At 45.1% G+C, this 20,653-nt stretch overlaps 1 protein-coding gene across 1 annotated transcript in view; it reads left to right on the top strand.

The window, feature by feature from the left end:
- TPR (translocated promoter region, nuclear basket protein) overlaps positions 1 to 20,653 on the top strand; it is a 605,901-nt gene that overhangs the window by 523,824 nt on the left and 61,424 nt on the right. Inside the window, exon 44 of the mRNA XM_063940231.1 lies at positions 18,044 to 18,112. Coding sequence (XP_063796301.1) covers positions 18,044 to 18,112 — 69 coding nt within the window. The remainder of the gene's footprint in view (positions 1 to 18,043; positions 18,113 to 20,653) is intronic.

Raw genomic sequence — 20,653 nt, 5'->3', positions numbered from 1 at the left:
CACTACTAAAAGACTACAGTCACCTCCTGCTTTTCTGGTGAGGAGCTGGAATCCGCTTCTTCCTCTCAGGAGGAAGGTGAATTAGACCTTGAGTAGGAGAACACATCTGCCTAGGAGGAAGAAAAGGTGGCTACAGGTTCTGGACAGGCTGTTGATACATGCTATACGGCAGACTATTAATCTACAGGAAACAGTGGCAGAGATGTGTTCATCCTCTGTATTTTGAAGATACCTTAAAGGAGGCTTGGCTCAAACCAGATTCCAAGTTTCGAGCTCCCAAGAAATAAAGATATCGGTATCCGTTTGTAGAGGAGGATACTAAACCTTGGGGAAGTACCTCCAAAAGTGGATGCTCCAATTACTCATCTTGCAAAGGTGTCTGTTATCCCTTCTGTATAATCATTGACGTTTAAGGACAAATAGAAAAATGATGCATTTCCTAAAATCAGTTTTGCCTTGTCAGGAATATCTCTGCGTCCTATCCTTGCATGTGCTTGAGTTCTTAAGACCCATCCAAGGCTATTCAGTTGTCTGAACAGATTTCAGAGGCGCTCACATATGTAGGGGAAGCTTTACTGAATTATGCCTCCCTATGCGCGTCTCTGCCTTGGGTGTGACGGCAAGGAGTCCTTTTCGAAGGAGACTTTTGGGGGGGGGGTTTTGGTTCGGAACTGACCAAAATGATCTCAATTACCACAGGACGTAAGAGCCCCTTTCTTCCGGTGGCCGCTCCAAAGCCAAATCTTACACGGCACCTTTCGGACACAGGGCAGGGGCGTTTTTTAAGTCCTTCAGCGGGTTGCCTATCGAGGCAGAGGAGTTCAGGGAGCCCGAAAACCGGATACCAAACAAGCCGACAAGCGTACAGCATCACTGTTTGATGCTTTCAGAGGGGTCCCTGGTGGTTGGGGCCCGCTTACTCCGGTTCAGAGATGTTTTGGCTTCAATAGATCCTGGACCGTTGGGTGAGCAGGGTCATTTCACGAGGTTACAGTCTAAATCTCAACGGTCCGTCTCCCAGCCAGTTTTTCGCTACACCCCTTCCTCAGGATCATTCCAAGCATCAAGCTCTCATTCAGGCGGTTTCATCTCTTTTAAAACGCTGAGTAGTCCTTGCAGTTCCCAAACACCAGCAAGGTCAAGGTTTTTACTCCAATCTTTTTCTCGTAAAATGAACCTGTTTTGTTTTAAACCAATCCTCAACCTGAGATACTTGGAAAAGTTCAAGATTGAGCCCATCATTCAATCATCTGCACCATGTAAGTAGAGGAGTTTTTGGCTTCCATCAATGTAAAGGACGCCTACCTTCACATTCCCATTTGGCTGGGTTATTATCCTCATCTGAGGTTTGCAGTGTGCCCTTTGCATTTCCAATTTCAAGCTCTTCCATTCTGCCTTTCCACGGCCCCTTGGGTGTTCACAAAGGTTATGGCTCACATGATTGCGGTACTGAGATATCAGGGAGTCAACATAACGCCCTACTTAGATGACCTGTTGCTGAAGGCTCCTTCAGAATCGATGCTTCGACTACAATTACAACTCACGATAGACACTCATCAGCAATTTTGGTGGATAGTAAGTTTTCCACACTTCTTTCCTCTCAAAGGATGGTATTACTAGGCCTACTTTTTGACACAAAATGTTGGCGGATTTTTCTCCCACAAGACAAGATTCAGGATCTACTATCCTGGGTCAGATATCTGTTACAGTTGCCACTGGTCCCAGTCCTCCTGTACATACAGGTCTTGGGCAAGATGGTGGCAGTGTTCGAGGCTGTATCTTGCTCCTGGTTTCATGCGCGATCCTTTCAGTCTCAGATCCTACATTGTTGGTTGCGAACGGGACCACATATGGACAGACAGTTGGGTTCGCCTGTCGGTCTCTACTCTGGTGGCTTCAGGCATCCTATCTGGATGATCATGACAATGGCCGCCAGCCTTACGGGCTTGGGAGCTGCATTTCAATCTCACCATTTCCAGGGTCTCTGGGACAGTTGAGAGTGTTCGCTTCAGATCAACATTCTAGAATTGAGAGCGATTCGATATGCACTGCTTCAAGTACGGACTCTCGCCCAAAGACATCCAGTGTGTATTCAGTCGGACAACGCAACAGCAGTTGCCTCTATCAACAAGCAGGGCGGAACTTGCAGCTGGAGAGCCATGCTAGAAGTATCCCAATTCCTCACTTGGGCAGAGCATTGGATTCCAGCCATCTCTGTGGTACACATTCCGGGAGGGGAAAACTGGGAAGTGGATTTCTCAGTCACACGGTTCATCTGGTAGAGTGGGAACCTTCACCAAAAGGTCTTTCTATCCCTGGTATCTCTTTGGGGCACCCCAGAAATAGATTTCATGGCGTTTCGATTGAACAAGAAGCTTCCGCGGTACGGATCCCTATCCCAGGATCCTCAGGCGGTTCTAATGTCATGACCGCTACATGGGCATTTAGTCTTGGGTACGTGTTTCCACCTCTTCCTCTCATTCCACTTCTGCATTTGACGAGCACTACCAGTTATTCTCGTGGTTCCAGATTAGTTTCGGCACCAGTAATACACTCTACTTCGCAGCATGGTGACCGTGGACCCTTACCGTCTTCTGGTGCTTTCAGATCTTCTTCAAGGACCTTGTCACCACCACGATTTACCTTGTCTGGTTTTGCCGGCATGTTCTTTTAATCCCGCATATTAAGAACTAAGAGGCTAATTCAGTTTGGATCGCAAATCGTGATCCAGCCAGAATTTTTGCGTTTGCCCCGTGGGCGCATGCACAGGTCCCATCCTTCACACGTGCCCACATTTACTGCGGGCGACCCGCAGTTATTATAAATGCCATGGCCTGATTGACGGGCAGAGGCATTCGCGGGGTGGCAATGCTCCATTTCCAAGACGGAGCATTGCAGGGGCGGTGGCATGGAAACGGAGGCGCGAACGGGGGCCATCCCCAACCCCCCCCTCCCTTTATCTTGCTTTGGGATATCCCAGCAGTAAGTGCGCAGCGTCTCCCAGATGGAAAATTGGGACGCTGCGATTCATTTCCCTTTTTGTCTGGTTTATTGACTGTTGGTTCTGTTTTTTTTCTCTTTCTGCTTTGTTAAACTTTAACTGAGGGTTTTCTCCTGTGCACAGAGGGTTGATGGGAGGAGTTGGTTCTTTTCATAGCTTTGTACCAAACTACATACACACACTGTAACTCAGCAATAAGTGCGCAGCATCTCCCAGACTCTGAGAAATAGATTTTACGGTGAGTAAAAAATCCAATTTTCTTAACCATTAACTTAAATCTTACAATTAGCTAATGCTACACATTCAAGAAGATATTTTTGTAAAGGTTTTTAGTAGTTTTACTTAAATTTAATAGTCAGAGATTGACACAAATTCAGTTGTGCACTTTTGTTTCCGATAACCATTATAAATTTTCAAATTTAGTAAATCAAAGTAGACTAGTAACTGTACAACCTAACTTTTCAAATGAAAGATATGACCAACCTTGTTTGTGTTCTGTTGCTACTGTATGTGAGACTCTCTTGTTAAGCATAAATGACTGAGACCTAATCAAAGGGTTGCAAAGGGACACAACAATTCAATAGTCCCAAAAAGTTGTCTGAAGAGCATTGGGTACTGCTGTACCATCATTCCTGCATTATATGTCCATTCACATACAGTACATAAACTACATTAAGAAAATGCTGTATTCTCATGGTGTGCAGCTTTATGTATTTTATGTCTATCCTTTGTTGTGGGAGGTTATTGAAGGTCCTTTCAAGTCACTGATGACTCATCTGTACCCCATACATAATAATCAGTAGTGAGTTGATTGTATAACTAGCTCGCCTGTATAGCGGCTAGCTGTGTGTGTTTTTAGTGACTTTATTACAACTTTATTACAACATTCAATACACGCCTGTGATTTCAGTTACCTTCCACCTGCTTACTACAGCGGTGTCCTTATACATCCTTGCTGCAGTCACGCTAAACAGCCCTTCAAGTTTCACCATACCGTGACGGGACTTTGTAGCGCCGAGCATCTTTTTTGCGTCTTGTGCCACAAAAATGCGTTTTAGAGGCAATGTAAAGCCATAGGACGCACGGGCAGCTTCTGCTGATTAAAATGATTTGTGATATGACTATATTCTGTGTGTAATAGCGGCTGTATCTGCATCCGAAATGAAACGTTAGTGTTTTCCAGGAAAACACTGTAGCATAGCATTTTGTATGCAAATACAGCTGTAGTCACACACAGAATATATGCATGCTGCATATAATTTTAATCAGCAGACGCTGCTTGTGCGTCCTATTCCATTACATTGCGATTAAGACCCATTTACGCAATAAATGCAAATTAAGACACTCTGCGCAACTAAGTCACACGGCACTCACGAGTTGTGTAACTCAACTTGTAGCGCATGGATCAAAGTTGTTAGAGGACACATCTGTATACAGCCCGGAAACTCCTTATGGAATAATTTGCTTATATATTGCAATCCTTCTTCCATCTAATTGCCATTTCTCTAGCATCCATAAGGGATATTGGGGAGACTTAGTATGATGGGGTCCAAAGGAGCCGCCGGTGTACTGGCTCCTCCTCTCTATGCCCCCTCACGTAGGCAGTTTAGAAAAAAGTGCCCTCAGAAGAGGATGCGCATCTCTGCAGCTCCAGGGAGTTTTCTTCAGTTTATTGTAAATCTTTGTTATTTTCGGTATGCTGTTTGGGTAACAGCATACCTGCACCGTGGAAGTTGGGGGAAGGGGTAGTCCCTGGCCTTGCGACGTGTCAGAGCCGCTTCCCCGCTGCGGGACCACCGTCCTGAGAGCTTGTTTGTTCAGCGAGGCACTGCGCCTTAGCTGTCGCAATCGCAGCATGCCGCATACCCCTTAAAACTAGCCTGAAGGTGACTACAGTGGTGAGTACGAACCGGTGGCCCTGCTAGGGGGTCCCCCGGTTCAAGGTGCGGCTGACACGCAGGGGAGGCATACGGGACCCTTTTGGGTGGGACCCGCTATAGCCCCCTGTGTACACTGGCTAGCGGTGGCTTAAACTAGCACTTGTGTGATGTTTTTAAGCACTTTAGGAGACATTGCCAGTATAAAAATCTCTGTAGCTCTGGCGCCATTGGGGAGCCGGAGCTATCTCAGAGCTGGACCAGCAGCATTTGGGCGCCTTCCTCTGCTTACTGCAGCAGCAGGCTCACACAGCTCCTCCTGACACTCAAGACACGCTTTAAAACTGGTACAGGGTGTAGCAAAGGGGGAGAGCCTCTATTGTACACAATCTGTGTCCTATGCAGGAAAATAAGACATAAATAAGGACAGGAAAATAAGAGACAGGGGATATCCCCTTCACCAAAAAACTCACAGGGGGCACCTGTGTTAACAAGAGGGACGTTACCTGGCAAGGAGAGGGCTCTGGGACTGCTGAAACGGGGCCCCGTTTTTCATGCACACATCACCATATTCCTAGATATCTCTCTAAACCGGGTATGCCCTCTAAAGTTTTTTAAGGGAATTAAATAAAGTGTTTTATATTATCCAACACCGGTATATTCTTTCGTTTTACATTGAGGATTTACCGTGGAAGTTGGCTGTGAATTTTAAAGAAAATAAAGACCCACCTGCTTTGCTTTTATACAAGGCTCAGACTGTGAGTTTTTTGGTGAAGGGGATATCCCCGTCTCTTATTTTCTCTATATGATGAAGTTATGAGGATGGAATGTCTACCACGCCTTAGATAATATATTCTCTTGTGAGTTCTTTGCTGAAGGGGGCATCCCCTGAGATTCATGGTGACGGTGTTCTACTAATGAATGATTATCTTTGCCTCTTCTTCTCCTCACGATTGTGAGTGGTTTGGTTTAGGGGGTTAAGACCCCGACTCAAATTTACATATCATCACTGGTGTGGCAATTGTTTATTACCTTGAATGTGCATTCATACTCAAACAATACTACACAAGGTTTTTTGCATTTTTTCTATCCCTTTTTTATGTTACAAACGTCGCACTTGAAGGGAAAAGAAATTGTGAAGAGGAGTGCCAAAACCAGGGGAGTACATTTTTTCTATCAATTAACATTTTGTTTTATTGGGGCGCACATATGAACTAGAGATAAGTCTGTTTTTGTTGTATTGGTTTGGGGGATTCTGGGTGCAATCCCATTTTCTTTAGTACATTAGAGCTGCCCATTTGTGCGCAAGGAAAACAGCACCAATTTCCATTTTTGTGTCTAGCTTCTCCAAATAAGTCAAGCTGATAAACCGAGTTAAAATAAATCATCACTTCAGACAACAAAGGATAATTCATCAGTCGATGAAAGCTCTATATACTCTGCTTCGGCACACGAAGAACAGATAAAAGGGTATCCCCTCAGTAAATAAACTGAAAAAATAAGAGCAGTAAAGGCTAGTCCGTTCATAGAGGCAGCAGAGCCTGGGTTAAAAATAAGGCACCCTTATTTAAACGTCCCAAAACACGAACAGCTGAGAATCAGGAAAATGTTTGGGCTACGTTCCAACAAAAAAAAAGGGGGGGGGGGGGGGGGGAGTGCCTCCTAAAATAGGTATGCATACTGGATAGTGCAAAAACCTATATGGCCTCTGCCGTCAACATCAAAAGAGTAATGGTTTTTTTAAAAAAAACCATAATGTCTCTGTCTAGGGCAGTCATAAGGCCAGCCGTGACTTCAGCTGGCATGAAAGCAAATAGCTGCCTGGGCTGAGGTACTGGAAGACGGTTTTTCGGTACCTGCAAGGGAGCAGGAGTCCCATATAAGTTTACAAACAGGCAGCAAAGATATTGGTTATGCTTTTGGGGCATCAACCTTAACATTAGCTGTTAACAGATCAATTTTCTTAATACAGGCAAAGCTGATTCAGAATCAAAGGAGGTTCTGGGAACTTGACTTTGGTTTAAAGTCTCTGTTGAGTAAGCAGATAGTGGGGAATCAGAAGCAGACTCCAAGAAGGTCACGTTTCCTTCCACATATAACCCCTAGTTAGGGGTCTGGTTTAGGCCTTTTCGGTCATAACGGAAAAGCAATAGGTTCGTAACAGCGACCAGAGAGCCAGCTTCCAAATCAGAGGATAACTCATCAGCATGATGGTACAGGTCTTTTTCTGGGGATCCCAGGGAAGGGGGCCGACCTCTTAGATTGCACAGATATGGTAACAGATGCTGCGGGTCAAGAAGCGGTGGCTCTAGTTTATGCTTTCCTTTTCAAGAGCATCTTCCTCGAAGATTCTTCAGCTCCAGCCCATTCCGGGCAAAGGCGAAGATAAGGGGATTGCAGACCGTTCAGAAATGACTTTTGTCAGGAGTAGTCATCCCGGTAACCCATGCAATGGGGACAGGGGGTTTACTCCAACCGGAGGTTGATTCAGAAGGATTATTTACTCCATTCACAATCTCTAAAATCCTAAACAGTTCACATGGAAGCACTCCATAGTTAGGTAAGGAACCAGTATATTACATAGTATCCCAGGATGCTTAACTACAGGTTCCTATAGCACTGTCCATCAGTGTTATTTCAATGTTTACCATCCTTCGGCAACATTCAGTTTTAGGTCTTACCCGTTGGGTAACCACAGCCCCAGAGTATGTTCTAAAATAAATTATGGCTGTTTATCTCCGCAAGCAGGGGATAAGAAAAATTGGCATACCTCGACCACCTTTTTTCTGGAACAAATACAGGAAAGGTTTCTGTGTCATCCTGAACAGACAATAACTTGTCTGTAGGGGTACGGGTGGTTCATAGATGGGGCAAGGTCATCCCTGGTTTCGTCACAATGGATTATTCACGGGGAGGCTGAACTGAATCAAAGTCTGCAGAAAGTATTTACCTTGGGATAAGATATCCAAGGTACAGTCAAGGACTCAGGAGGTGTTACACAGTCGAACAATATCAATTCACGCAGCATGCGAATGATGGGTTTGATGGTGTCAACATAGGTGGAGTATGAAGATTTCCACTCAAGACTTCTGCAGCTTCTGTCTACAGCCGCATCACACCTGATGGGTCCAATCTCATATGATGCTGGAAGTCAACCAGTGTTGTGCCTGATTTAAGAATCTCTGATTGCAGACCAGCTGTGAATACCAGGTGTTGTATGTGGGCCAAATGGACAGTAAACTAACAAAAGTAGTACTGTCACAGAAGGTGGCTACAGACATCTTATTTAAACAAGGGAACAACCTTGTTGGATATCAGGTTGGGAGTTCCTGATAACAAATTCCAGTCTCCGGGGCTGGGGAAGGCCATTGTCCGAAAGATTAATATTCTGGGACTAAGAATCACAGAAGAAAGTTGCCTGCTAATTAACCTTATTAGTATTTCGGGCCACGTACATGATCATGGTTCGGGCAAGGGACATTCCTAAAGGAAAACTAGTCCAGGTCCGCAGAGCAAGGCAATGGCAATAGTGTACCTCAACCTTCAGAGAGGAACACGCAGCTAAACAACAAGGAAGGAGGTAAGACGCATACTAAAGTGTGCAGAACTCCATCTTCCAGCCTTGTCCGCAGTATTCGTTCCAGCAGTCCTAAACTGGAGAGTAGACTTTCACAGGCGACACGCCATTCAGTTAAGCGAATGGGCTCTACACCCAAAAGTCGTTTCAGACTCTGGTAGACAAGTGGGGTTTGCCAGAGATAGATCTCAGGACGTCCCATCTGCAAAAGACCCATACAAGGGTCAGGAACAAGGGATCAGGTAGTGATCTTTTTGTACGTCTTTCGATAAAGGGGGAATTTCTTTTCACTTGTGTGTATCCTCGGCTCATCCTGCTACCACAGGATGGTGAGGAAAAATACAACAAAGGTGCCTTATCTTTTTCCTCCAATCATCCTGCTACAGAGTAGTGAGGAAGATAAAAGAAGCTAAGGGTGCCGTAATTCTAATAGCTCCGGCTTGGCCAGAAGGCGTTGATACACAGATCCGCAGAGAATGTCGATGGATGCTTAATTTATGATTCCTCAAACGGCCAGATTTGCTAATGCAGGGTCCTTGTTATTACAAGACATCTGGATCAGCTGTCTTTTACGGCGTGACTCTTGAAATCTATATCCTGAAGTCAAGAGGATTCTCACAGGTAAATCGTACAATGTTCAGAGCAGGAAAGACTTCCTCGGCTCATATTTACCACCGAATATAGCAAGTCTATAATCATTGGTATAATGGAAGAATTATGGACCCAAAATCTTTCAGAATTTTCAGGGTTCTAGCATTCCTTCAGGTGGGAGTGGATAAAGGTTAAGGATGGCCTCCTTGAAAGTGCTAGTGTCAGCATTAACTGCATGGTTCTGAAAGAAAATGGCAAATTTTCAGGATGTGCCCACTTTTTTCAGGGAATGCTGCATATTCAGCCTTCCTTTTGTTCCGCCTGCGGTGCGTTGGGACTGTAGTGTAGTCCTCAAAGCCCTTTAAGTTGCTCCAAAAAAAAAAAAAAAGTGGATTTTAAATGGTTAACAGCTAAAGTTCTCTTTCTGCTGACTATGGCATCAGCTAGAAGAGTATCAGATTTAGGAGCACTGTCATGTTAATCTCCTTTTCTGATATCCAGATAGTCGTTCTCAGAACTAGATCTGAGTATCTTCCTAACGTGGGGTCTAAATTTCACCTTAATGAAGAAATTGTAGTCCCGTTTTTTTCAGGTATCGGGACTTTCTTCGGGAGATGCGTCGCTGGACGTAGTCCAGGCATTAACCCAGTGCCATCTAAAAGACAGATTCTCTCTTCATTCTCTACTGATTTCACAAGAGAGGATGGCCTGCTACTAAACAGACGCTGGCAAGATGGCTTCAAATTATGATTTCAGAAGCATATTCTCAAGGTGATCTCCCCGTTCCGGCTAATGTCTCTGTTCACTCTACTCGTAAGGTAGGTCCTTCATGAGCAGCACAGCATGGTGCTTCAGCAGAACAGATAGGTAAGGCAGCCATATGGTCTTCCATAACTCACTCTTAGACCTTATGCCTTGGATACTTTGCCTCTCATGATGCTGAATTCAGGCGAAAGGTTCTTCTACCAATCAGGAAAGTCTCCACCACTAAAAATTGCTTTGGGAAGTCCCATTGTTATCCTGTGGATAACCTGTGGACCCTGCCGGAGAAATATACGTTATGGTAAGAACTTAACGTTGATAACGGTATTTCTCCTATGTCCACAGGTTTCCACAGGGATCCTACCCTGACGCACCTGATTTGAGAATCTTTATACTCGCTAAACTCTTCCCTCTTGCATGGAAGAGTGTGCATGTGTGTTCTTCTCGCCTGAATAGGGTTCTACACAATGCTCCTGCCTAAATGCTTTGGAATACAACTGATTTGCCTAAGCCATATATGGACTAGTGTTCACGCTAGGCAGTTTTAGCAGGGCGCAGCGCACTGCCCGATTTTTTAAGGGTAAAACTGCCGCCCGCTTCCTGCCCTCACAGCGTGTAAAGATGCCGCGCGCATGCGCACGGCATCCATTCACGCTGAGAGCGCGCTTGGGGGAAGCCCAGCACCTCTGTAGGTGCTGGGCACGCCCCCAACAGTGACGCCGCCCACACCCCCATTTATTACCCGCGATGATCACGCCCCCCTATTTTGCATGGCCGTGCGCGCTAGTGCCCCTCTAGAACCGGCGCCCGGATTCTAGAGTGAACACTATATGGACGAGCCCGTTGCATCCTGGGAGGACTGAAAGCTTATGATCGTTTGGTGCCAATCCACTGTCGCTCCATAATATCCCATTGTTATCTTGTGGAAACCTGTGGACATAGGAGAAATACCGTTATCAACGGTAAGTACTTACCATAAAGTATATTTATGGAATGTACTTGATAAATGTTACCTCAAAGCTGATTGGTTGCTATGAGTGGTCCGCTTCTCCACTCTTTTAACTGCTTATACATCAACCCCTAAGTGTATTCTTGTGCTTGTAGACCACTTTGACATTCAGAATGTCAACATTCACCATGTAAGCATCAGACTGCCAACATAGTCTCAATGTCGACATGGACAGGAGGTCGGCATTCACAGTCGACATTGGCGTTATGTTCAGATCATGTCGACATTATTAACGTGTGCCTGTCTGCTCTGTTAATTGAAGGTAGTACCAGCAGCAGTTTATCCTTTTTTTATATTGATAAACCTATTGTGAACATGTGTGTTACGTATTCTTTTTGTCGAAGTTGTATAGAATTTACATATGTGGTATTGGTATATAGCTTATAAATATTGTGTCCTGTTCTATTTCTCTAACGTCCTAGTGGATGCTGGGGACTCCGTAAGGACCATGGGGAATAGACGGGCTCCGCAGGAGACATGGGCACCCCAAGAAAGAATTTAGATTCTGGTGTGCTCTGGCTCCTCCCTCTATGTCCCTCCTCCAGACCTCAGTTTGAATCTGTGCCCGGACGAGCTGGGTGCTGTTCAGTGAGCTCTCCTGAGCTTGCTGTAAGAAAGTATTTTGTTAGGTTTTTTATTTTCAGGGAGCTCTGCTGGCAACAGACTCCATGCATCGTGGGACAGAGGGGAGAGAAGCAGCCCTACTCTCTGAAGATAGGTCCTGCTTCTTAGGCTACTGGACACCATTAGCTCCGCTGAGGAGAAGCTCCCCAGGCTCTCCCCTGCAGATCACGGTAGAAAAAGGGTAAAAAGAGAGGGGGGGCACATAATTAGGCGCTAAAAACACAAATACAGCAGCTACTGGGTTAACATTAAGTTACTGTGTTATTCCTGGGTTATATAGCGCTGGGGTGTGTGCTGGCATACTCTCTCTCTCTCTCTCCAAAGGGCCTTGTGGGGGAACTGTCTTCAAAAAGGGCATTCCCTGTGTGTGTAGTGTGTCGGTACGCTTGTGTCGACATGTCTGATGAGGAAGGCTATGTGGAAGCAGAGCGGGAGCAAATGAATGTGGTGTCTCTGCCGACGGCACCGACCCCTGATTGGATGGATATGTGGAAGGTTTTAAATGATAATGTTAATTCCTTGCATAAAAGGTTAGACAAAGCTGAAACCTCAGGACAGTCAGGGTCCCAACCCATGCCTGATCCTATGTCGCAAAGGCCGACAGGGTCTCGGAAGCGCCCACTATCCCAGATTATTGACACGGATACCGACATGGATTCTGACACCAGTGTCGATTACGATGATGCAAAGTTACAGCCAAAATTGGCTAAATCCATCCGTTATATGATTATAGCTATTAAGGATGTGTTGCACATCACAGAGGAAACCCCAGTCCCTGACAGGAGGGTTCATATGTATGGGGAAAAGAAGCCGCAGGTAACTTTTCCCCCCTCACACGAGCTCAATGAGTTATGTGAAAAGGCTTGGGAATCTCCAGATAAAAAACTGCAGATTTCCAAAAAGATTCTTATGGCGTATCCTTTCCCGCCAACGGACAGGTTACGCTGGGAATCCTCTCCTAGGGTGGACAAAGCTTTGACACGCTTATCCAAGAAGGTAGCCCTGCCGTCACAGGATACGGCTACCCTCAAAGATGCTGCGGATCGCAAACAGGAGGTTACCCTGAAGTCCATTTATACACATTCAGGTACCTTACTGAGGCCGGCAATCGCGTCGGCTTGGGTGTGTAGTGCTGTAGCAGCATGGACGGATACCTTATCTGAGGAACTTGATACCTTAGACAAGGATACTATATTAATGACCCTGGGGCATATTAAAGACGCTGTCCTTTATATGAGAGATGCTCAGAGAGACATTAGCCTACTAGGTTCTAGAATAAATGCTATGTCGATTTCTGCCAGAAGGGTCCTGTGGACTCGGCAATGGACAGGTGATGCCGACTCAAAAAGGCACATGGAGGTTTTACCTTACAAGGGTGGGGAATTGTTTGGGGAGGGTCTCTCGGACCTTGTCTCCACAGCTACGGCTGGGAAGTCAAATGTTTTACCATATGTTTCCTCACAACCTAAGAAAGCACTGTATTGCCAAATGCAGTCCTTTCGATCACAGAAAAACAAGAAAGTCCGAGGTGCGTCCTTTCTTGCCAGAGGCAGGGGCAGAGGAAAGAAGCTGCACAACACAGCTAGTTCCCAGGAACAGAAGTCCTCCCCTGCTTCCACTAAATCCACCGCATGACGATGGGGCTCCACAGGCGGAGTTAGGCCCGGTGGGGGCGAGTCTACGAAATTTCAGCCACAAGTGGGTTCACTCACAGTTGGATCCCTGAGCAATAGATGTTGTGTCTCAGGGATACAAGCTGAAATTCGAAGAGATGCCCCCTCACCGATACCTCAAGTCGGCCCTGCCAGCTTCCCCCTTAGAGAGGGAAATAGTGTTAACTGCAATTCACAAATTGTATCTTCAACAGGTGGTGGTCAAAGTTCGCCTCCTTCAGCAAGGAAAGGGTGGTTATTCGACCATGTTTGTGGTACCGAAACCGGACGGTTCGGTCAGACCCATATTGAATTTAAAATCCCTGAACGTGTACCTAAAAAGGTTCCTGTTCAAGATGGAATCGCTAAGAGCGGTCATTGCAAGCCTGGAAGGGGGGGATTTTACGGTGTCTCTGGACATAAAGGATGCATACTTTCATGTCCCCATTTATCCACCTCATCAGGCGTACCTCAGATTTGTGGTACAGGATTGTCATTACCAATTTCAGACGTTGCCGTTTGGTCTCTCCACGGCTCCGAGAATATTTACCAAGGTAATGGCGGAAATTATGGTACTCCTGCGGAAGCAAGGGGTCACAATTATCCCATACTTGGACGATCTCCTCATAAAAGCGAGGTCAAGAGAGCAGTTGCTGATCAGCGTAGCACGTTCTCTGGAAGTGTTACGGCAACACGGCTGGATTCTGAATATTCCAAAGTCGCAGTTGTTTCCTACGACTCGTCTGCCCTTCCTGGGCATGATTCTGGACACAGGCCAGAAAAGGGTTTATCTCCCGATAGAGAAGCTTCAGGAACTCATGACACTGGCCAGGGACCTATTAAAACCAAAACAGGTGTCAGTTCATCACTGCACTAGAGTCCTGGGAAAGATGGTGACATCGTACGAGGCCATTCCTTTCGGCAGGTTCCATGCGAGGACCTTTCAATGGGACTTACTGGACAAATGGTCCGGATCACATCTTCAGATGCATCGGTTAATCACCCTATCCCCCAGGGCCAGGGTGTCTCTCCTGTGGTGGCTGCAGAGTGCTCACCTTCTCGAGGGCCGCAGATTCGGCATTCAGGACTGGGTCCTGGTGACCACGGATGCACGCCTCAGAGGGTGGGGAGCAGTCACACAGGGAAGAAATTTCCAAGGTCTGTGGTCAAGTCAGGAGACTTGCCTTCACATCAACATCCTGGAACTAAGGGCCATTTACAACGCCCTACGTCAAGCAGAGGCCCTGCTTTGCGGTCAACCAGTGCTGATTCAGTCAGACAACATCACCACTGTGGCTCATGTAAACCGACAAGGCGGCACAAGGAGCAGGGTGGCGATGGCGGAAGCCACCAGGATTCTGCGCTGGGCGGAGAATCATGTAAGCGCACTGTCAGCAGTGTTCATCCCGGGGGTAGACAACTGGGAAGCAGACTTCCTCAGCAGGCACGACCTCCACCCGGGGGAGTGGGGACTTCATCAAGAAATCTTCGCACAGCTTGCAAGTCGGTGGGAACTGCCACAGGTGAACATGATGGCATCCCGCCTCAACAAGAAACTACAGAGGTATTGCGCCAGGTCAAGAGACCCTCAGGCGATAGCGGTAGACGCCCTGGTGACACGTGGGTGTTCCAATCGGTCTATGTATTTCCTCCTCTTCCTCTCATACCAAAGGTGTTGAGAATCATAAGAAAAAGAGGAGTGAGAACAATACTCATTGTTCCGGATTGGCCAAGAAGGACTTGGTATCCAGATCTGTAAGAAATGCTCACAGAGGACCCGTGGCCTCTTCCTCTAAGACGGGACTTGTTGCAATAAGGGCCCTGTCTGTTCCAAGACTTAACGCGTTTGACGGCATGGCGGTTGAACGCCGGATCCTAGCGGAAAAAGGCATTCCAGATGAGGTCATTCCTACGCTGATAAAGGCTAGGAAGGACGTGACAGCTCAACATTATCACCGTATATGGCGAAAATATGTTGCTTGGTGTGAGGCCAGGAATGCCCCTACGGAGGAATTCTAGCTGGGCCGTTTCCTTCACTTCCTACAGCCAGGAGTGACTTTGGGCCTAAAATTGGGTTCCATTAAGGTCCAGATTTCGGCCCTATCCATTTTCTTTCAAAAAGAGCTGGCTTCTCTACCTGAAGTTCAGACGTTTGTGAAGGGAGTGCTGCGTATTCAGCCTCCTTTTGTGCCCCCGGTGGCACCTTGGGATCTTAACGTGGTGTTGAGTTTCCTGAAATCCCACTGGTTTGAACCACTCAAAACGGTGGAATTGAAATATCTCACGTGGAAGGTGGTCATGCTACTAGCATTGGCTTCGGCTAGGCGTGTGTCAGAATTAGCGGCTTTGTCACATAAAAGCCCCTATCTGGTTTTCCATGTGGATAGAGCAGAATTGCGGACCCGTCCACAATTTCTGCCAAAAGTGGTTTCATCCTTTCATATAAACCAACCTATTGTGGTGCCTGTGGCTACTACTGACTTGGAGGATTCTGAGTTACTTGATGTGGTCAGGGCTTTGAAGGTTTATGTAGCCAGAACGGCTAGGGTCAGGAAAACAGAATCTTTGTTTATCCTGTATGCTTCCAACAAGCTTGGTGCTTCTGCTTCAAAGCAAACTATTGCTCGCTGGATCTGTAATACGATTCAGCAGGCTCATTCTGCGGCTGGATTGCCGCTGCCAAAATCAGTTAAGGCCCATTCCACTAGGAAGGTGGGCTCTTCTTGGGCGGCTGCTCGAGGGGTCTCGGCATTACAGCTGTGCCGAGCGGCTACTTGGTCAGGTTCAAACACTTTTGCAAAGTTCTACAAGTTTGATACCCTGGCTGAGGAGGACCTTGTGTTTGCTCATTCGGTGCTGCAGAGTCATCCGCACTCTCCCGCCCGTTTGGGAGCTTTGGTATAATCCCCATGGTCCTTACGGAGTCCCCAGCATCCACTAGGACGTTAGGGAAAATAAGATTTTACTTACCGGTAAATCTATTTCTCGTAGTCCGTAGTGGATGCTGGGCGCCCGTCCCAAGTGCGGACTTCTTCTGCAATACTTGTATATAGTTATTGCTGCAATAAGGGCTATGTTATTGCTGCATCAGGGTTGAACTGATGCTCTGTTGTTGTTCATACTGTTGACTGGGTAAGTTTATTTATTATTTATTTATTAACAGTTTCTTAAATAGCGCAGCATATTCCGTTGCACTTTACAATTAGAACAACCGTAATAGATCAAAACTGGGTAAAAACAGACAGACATAGAGGTAGGAAGGCCCTGCTCGCAAGCTTACAATAGGGAAATAAAGTTTATCACAAGTTATACGGTGTGGCTGGTATGAGTCTTGCCCTGGATTTCCAAAATCCTTTCCTTGTACTGTCAGCTCTTCCGGGCACAGTTTCTCTAACTGAGGTCTGGAGGAGGGACATAAAGGGAGGAGCCAGAGCACACCAGAATCTAAATTCTTTCTTTGGGTGCCCATGTCTCCTGCGGAGCCAGTCTATTCCCCATGGTCCTTACGGAGTCCCCAGCATCCACTACGGACTACGAGAAATAGATTTACCGGTAAGTAAAATCTTATTTTTTTCGTTAGAGGTTTGTGATGTGTACAATAAGTGTAGAGGAAAAATATATATATAAAATTAAAAAAATCAGTTTCTGCAAGATGTGTGCGCCTTGTCTTTGTGCTGTGGATTACACGGTTTCTAACAGAAACTGTTCTAGAAAGTAACATCGGAGCTGTGGTTTAGTTGGACTCCTGTAAACTCCTACCACTTTGCCATACTTTGACTATAGAAATTATTTTACTAAATATTTATTTATTTATTTATTGCATGATGGGCAGAAGTTTGAATTGGAATGATCTCATGAATTGAATTGTGAGCTTAAAAGCTTGTAATTTTTATTTTCCTAACAATTTTACATTCTAATAACCGAAAAGCAATTTTTTTTTCTTAGTAGAACGGGATTAGGTACTTTTGTCTTATATTAAGAGCATATCAATAGGATTTGTGCCAATTTATGGTTTGGCACCAATGTGTGAAGCCCTTTACTGTATGTAAGTTACCACCGTTCTTGCGGAATCCTTTGTTCAAAGACCATTAATAGACCTAGAGGTGTCCACTTTGTGTTCATGGATGCCAGAAATTGCCCATTTACTCTGATTATTGTAGCTTCTTAACGCTAACATATGGACTGTACTGCAGGGCTTTTGTGCTGGTGTGCTCCTATGTTTTTTTATGAAATGATTGGGTTTTGACTTGTTTCAAACAACCTCAGGTTGGTCTTTTCTGCTCATTCTTTTTGCCATAAGGTAAATGAATCGTTACCCTATCCTGAAAACACAGTAAAAAGTAATTATAGAGGAGAAAGGGAAAAATTATCCCATACCCACGTATATGCTTTACTCGTCATTTAAAATGTGTTAAAGGATGGAAAAGTTATTAAAATTGTTGAAGGCTTTTGTCACTGATTAGATCTAGTGTTCTTTTCCAGTTAATGAGTAACTGAAATGCAGCCGTATTTGATAGAGGTAAATCCTGGGAATACTGTGAAGGTATACATTGTATCTCTATCTAAATACATCAGGTATGTGGAAGGTTCAATTGATCAATAAGCTTTATCTTTACATTCACTGAAGCAGAGGCTGGTAGACTTGGCCCCATTGCTTGCCTAGTATATTTACATTGTAAAGAGCTGAACGCAGGTGTCCAATATTAAGTTCAGTATATGAAATACACAAATATACGAGTGCTTTATAGTAGCTTTGAAAAGGCCGATGTTGGTAGTATTCCCTAATCCTATTTGTAGTGTACATCAGTCAGGGGCAGTAGTGTGAGTTCTGTAATACTTTCCGAAAAGATTCTAAACTATCTTCACCTGTTTCAGGTTTGGAATGATCCCTCGTGGATACTTAATGTCATGGATATTTCTATTTATTTATTTTTAATATTTTCTGTTTAGAGAATTCAGATGACCCGCAGACAGTCTGTAGGACGTGGCCTTCAACTTACACCTGGTTTAGGTGGCATGGTAAGCAGAAATTTATATATTTTTTAATTCATCCTTTAAATACATCATGTTTGCATCATATTTTCTATGTTATCCCGTGATGTTTATGCTGGATTTATTTTAACTGATATTGATAATGATTTAATGCAATCTTTTGGGTATATTTCTCTGTTGATATGTTAACAGTTTTAAAACGTATCCCTAAAGATGTAGCCACGCTCATTTAGCCCGCGGGGTACACACGATGATCGGCACCATAGAAATCCTATGGGTCATGGGTGCAAATTAGGTGCACGTACATTGCACTAAACAAGTCGCAGCCACAACCAGCGTGGCTACATCTGTATTTACCTTAATCTATGCTGGACACATGGGTATAGAGTTTGGTAAAAATAGTATGTACTTCTTCAGATTAACGTACAATAATTTAAACTAATCCCATTTTGTCACCAGAAGCCTCTTGGAAACTTCAGTTTTTTTATAGCAAAGCAGGACAACAGCGAGAGGAGAGAGTAATATGCTAAAACAACAACAATAAAACAAGCCTAAAAAAAACTAAGAGGCTGATGCTAGATTGGATAAAAACAAGTTTACACCTTGGCATAACCACATTGCACTTTTTGGGGTGGTGATTTTAAAATGTGTGGACTGATTTAGAATTTGGAGTAGTATGTCCTGGCTCAACTGTAAAGGGGACATATACCCCCAATGCCTATGCAAAATACAGAACCCCTCCTCCTTTTGATGAGTGTCAGAATCCGTGTCCAAATTGAGATGACTATTGAAGACCATTTTGGGCTGAAACAGCCTTGTTCTTCATGAAAAGATAAAAAAAGGAGACCTACCAAACTCTCCAGCCATGGAGATTGTTTGAAAGTAGGGTGGTGTAAGGCTGGGTACACGTCTGGGTGAGAGAGTGGCCCATTAGGTAAGTATACACACTTACCAATCGGTTCTCCTATATGTGAGGCTACATGTTATATCTGGGCGAGCATTTCAATTTGACTAACCAGCTGTGATGTTCGTTCGTGAGACAGTGTATGGATGATCGGTGGGTCGCCCATACACACACCCAGATTAAAATGTCTGCAATAGCTGGAACATTCAGCACCACCCATTACATGCTACTGCTGGTTTTTCTCAATGCCAGGGCACTCTTGCCACCCCCCTGCTGTTGATTTAGATAGACTGCCTCTGTTACATCTCCAGATTGTGGTATGAAGGACCTGCCTTGTATGAATTAGACTTCTCTGACTACAGAGTTGCAAATCACGCAGACTTCCAGCAGATTTGCTTTGACTCCCTCCAGGGTATATGATTTTTGGCTTTCAATTAAGTAAAAACACTGTGCTTTCATGGGAAATAATCTGGTTGGGAAACCTTTTACACGGAGTAGCTTGCAGATACAACTTCGAAAAACTCTATGCCCGTGTTCCTGTCACCTCACTGTATGCCTCAATGATTCATTGCCCCTCCCCCACTGGACTCCAAAAGGTTTTAATGTTAATGTAATGCTTTTTTTTCTCCGTTAGAACTTTTATTTTAAATTACAACATAGACAAGATTATGCACTAGAAAAAGTCTGTTTCATTGGGTTGGGTATGGTATGCCGGCGTCCAGTATCCCGGCGGTCAGCTTACCGATGCCAGGATCCTGTCCGTCAGGATGCCAGCATGGGGGGAGCGCAACTAAGCCCCTTGCGGCCTCTGTTCCATTCCCACTCTGTGGGTGTCGTGAACACCCACGAGTGGGAATAGCCCCTATTAGCCGGGATTCCGGCTGTCTGCATTGTCAGTGGTTGGGATTCCGGCGTTTGTATCCTGACCGCCAGGATTCTGACTGCCGGCAATGTAACCGCATCCCCTTCTATTTGGCCTTTTGTATAGAACGCTATGCTGCTTCTGGCATACAGTATATGGCCGTGTGGTTTTGCTCTCTTGCCAAGTTCTTATTAAATGGGCAGTACATTTGGGCCTGGGAGCTTTTACTTTCAGTAACTTTTAATGAGGGTGTTTCCTAATTTTATTAAAAGATGGGTCATAGTAATGGGGGGTACACACGTAGTGATATGTGCTGCGCGATCTAGCACACAACGCTCAGCACACATCTCTTCTCCCTGCTCAGCACACATCGGATGTGTGCTGAGCGGGGGACAGAGATGTGTGCTGAGCGAGGTGGTGAGTCGCTCACTACACCCAGCGGTGAAGTGAGCGATCTAACAAGATTGACCAATCTAAAGTCAGCAATAGCTGTGTACTCTCCTTTAGTGTTGTGTCTTTGTTTTTTTTGTTAATATAATCATAATAATAAACAACTTTGTAGGTTTTGTCTCACACAGACGCTCCAACATGAACATGTACAGTATGCGTCCTGATTTGGGGTCTTTCAGCATTCTTGTTGTTAATGTGAATTTTGGTTGTTCTGTTCCCTTTTTTTTACCATATGTAAACAAGAGGGGTGTGTGTATATGCTGTGCGTGTATTATTTATATATATATATATATATCCATCCAGTGGACAAGCGGCACTCACGGGACTTCATCAATAAACGGTACAATCACCC

The sequence above is a fragment of the Pseudophryne corroboree genome, chromosome 9, assembly GCF_028390025.1.
Source record: "Pseudophryne corroboree isolate aPseCor3 chromosome 9, aPseCor3.hap2, whole genome shotgun sequence".
NCBI lineage: Eukaryota > Metazoa > Chordata > Amphibia > Anura > Myobatrachidae > Pseudophryne > Pseudophryne corroboree.
This window is presented reverse-complemented; position numbering and strand designations above follow the sequence as displayed.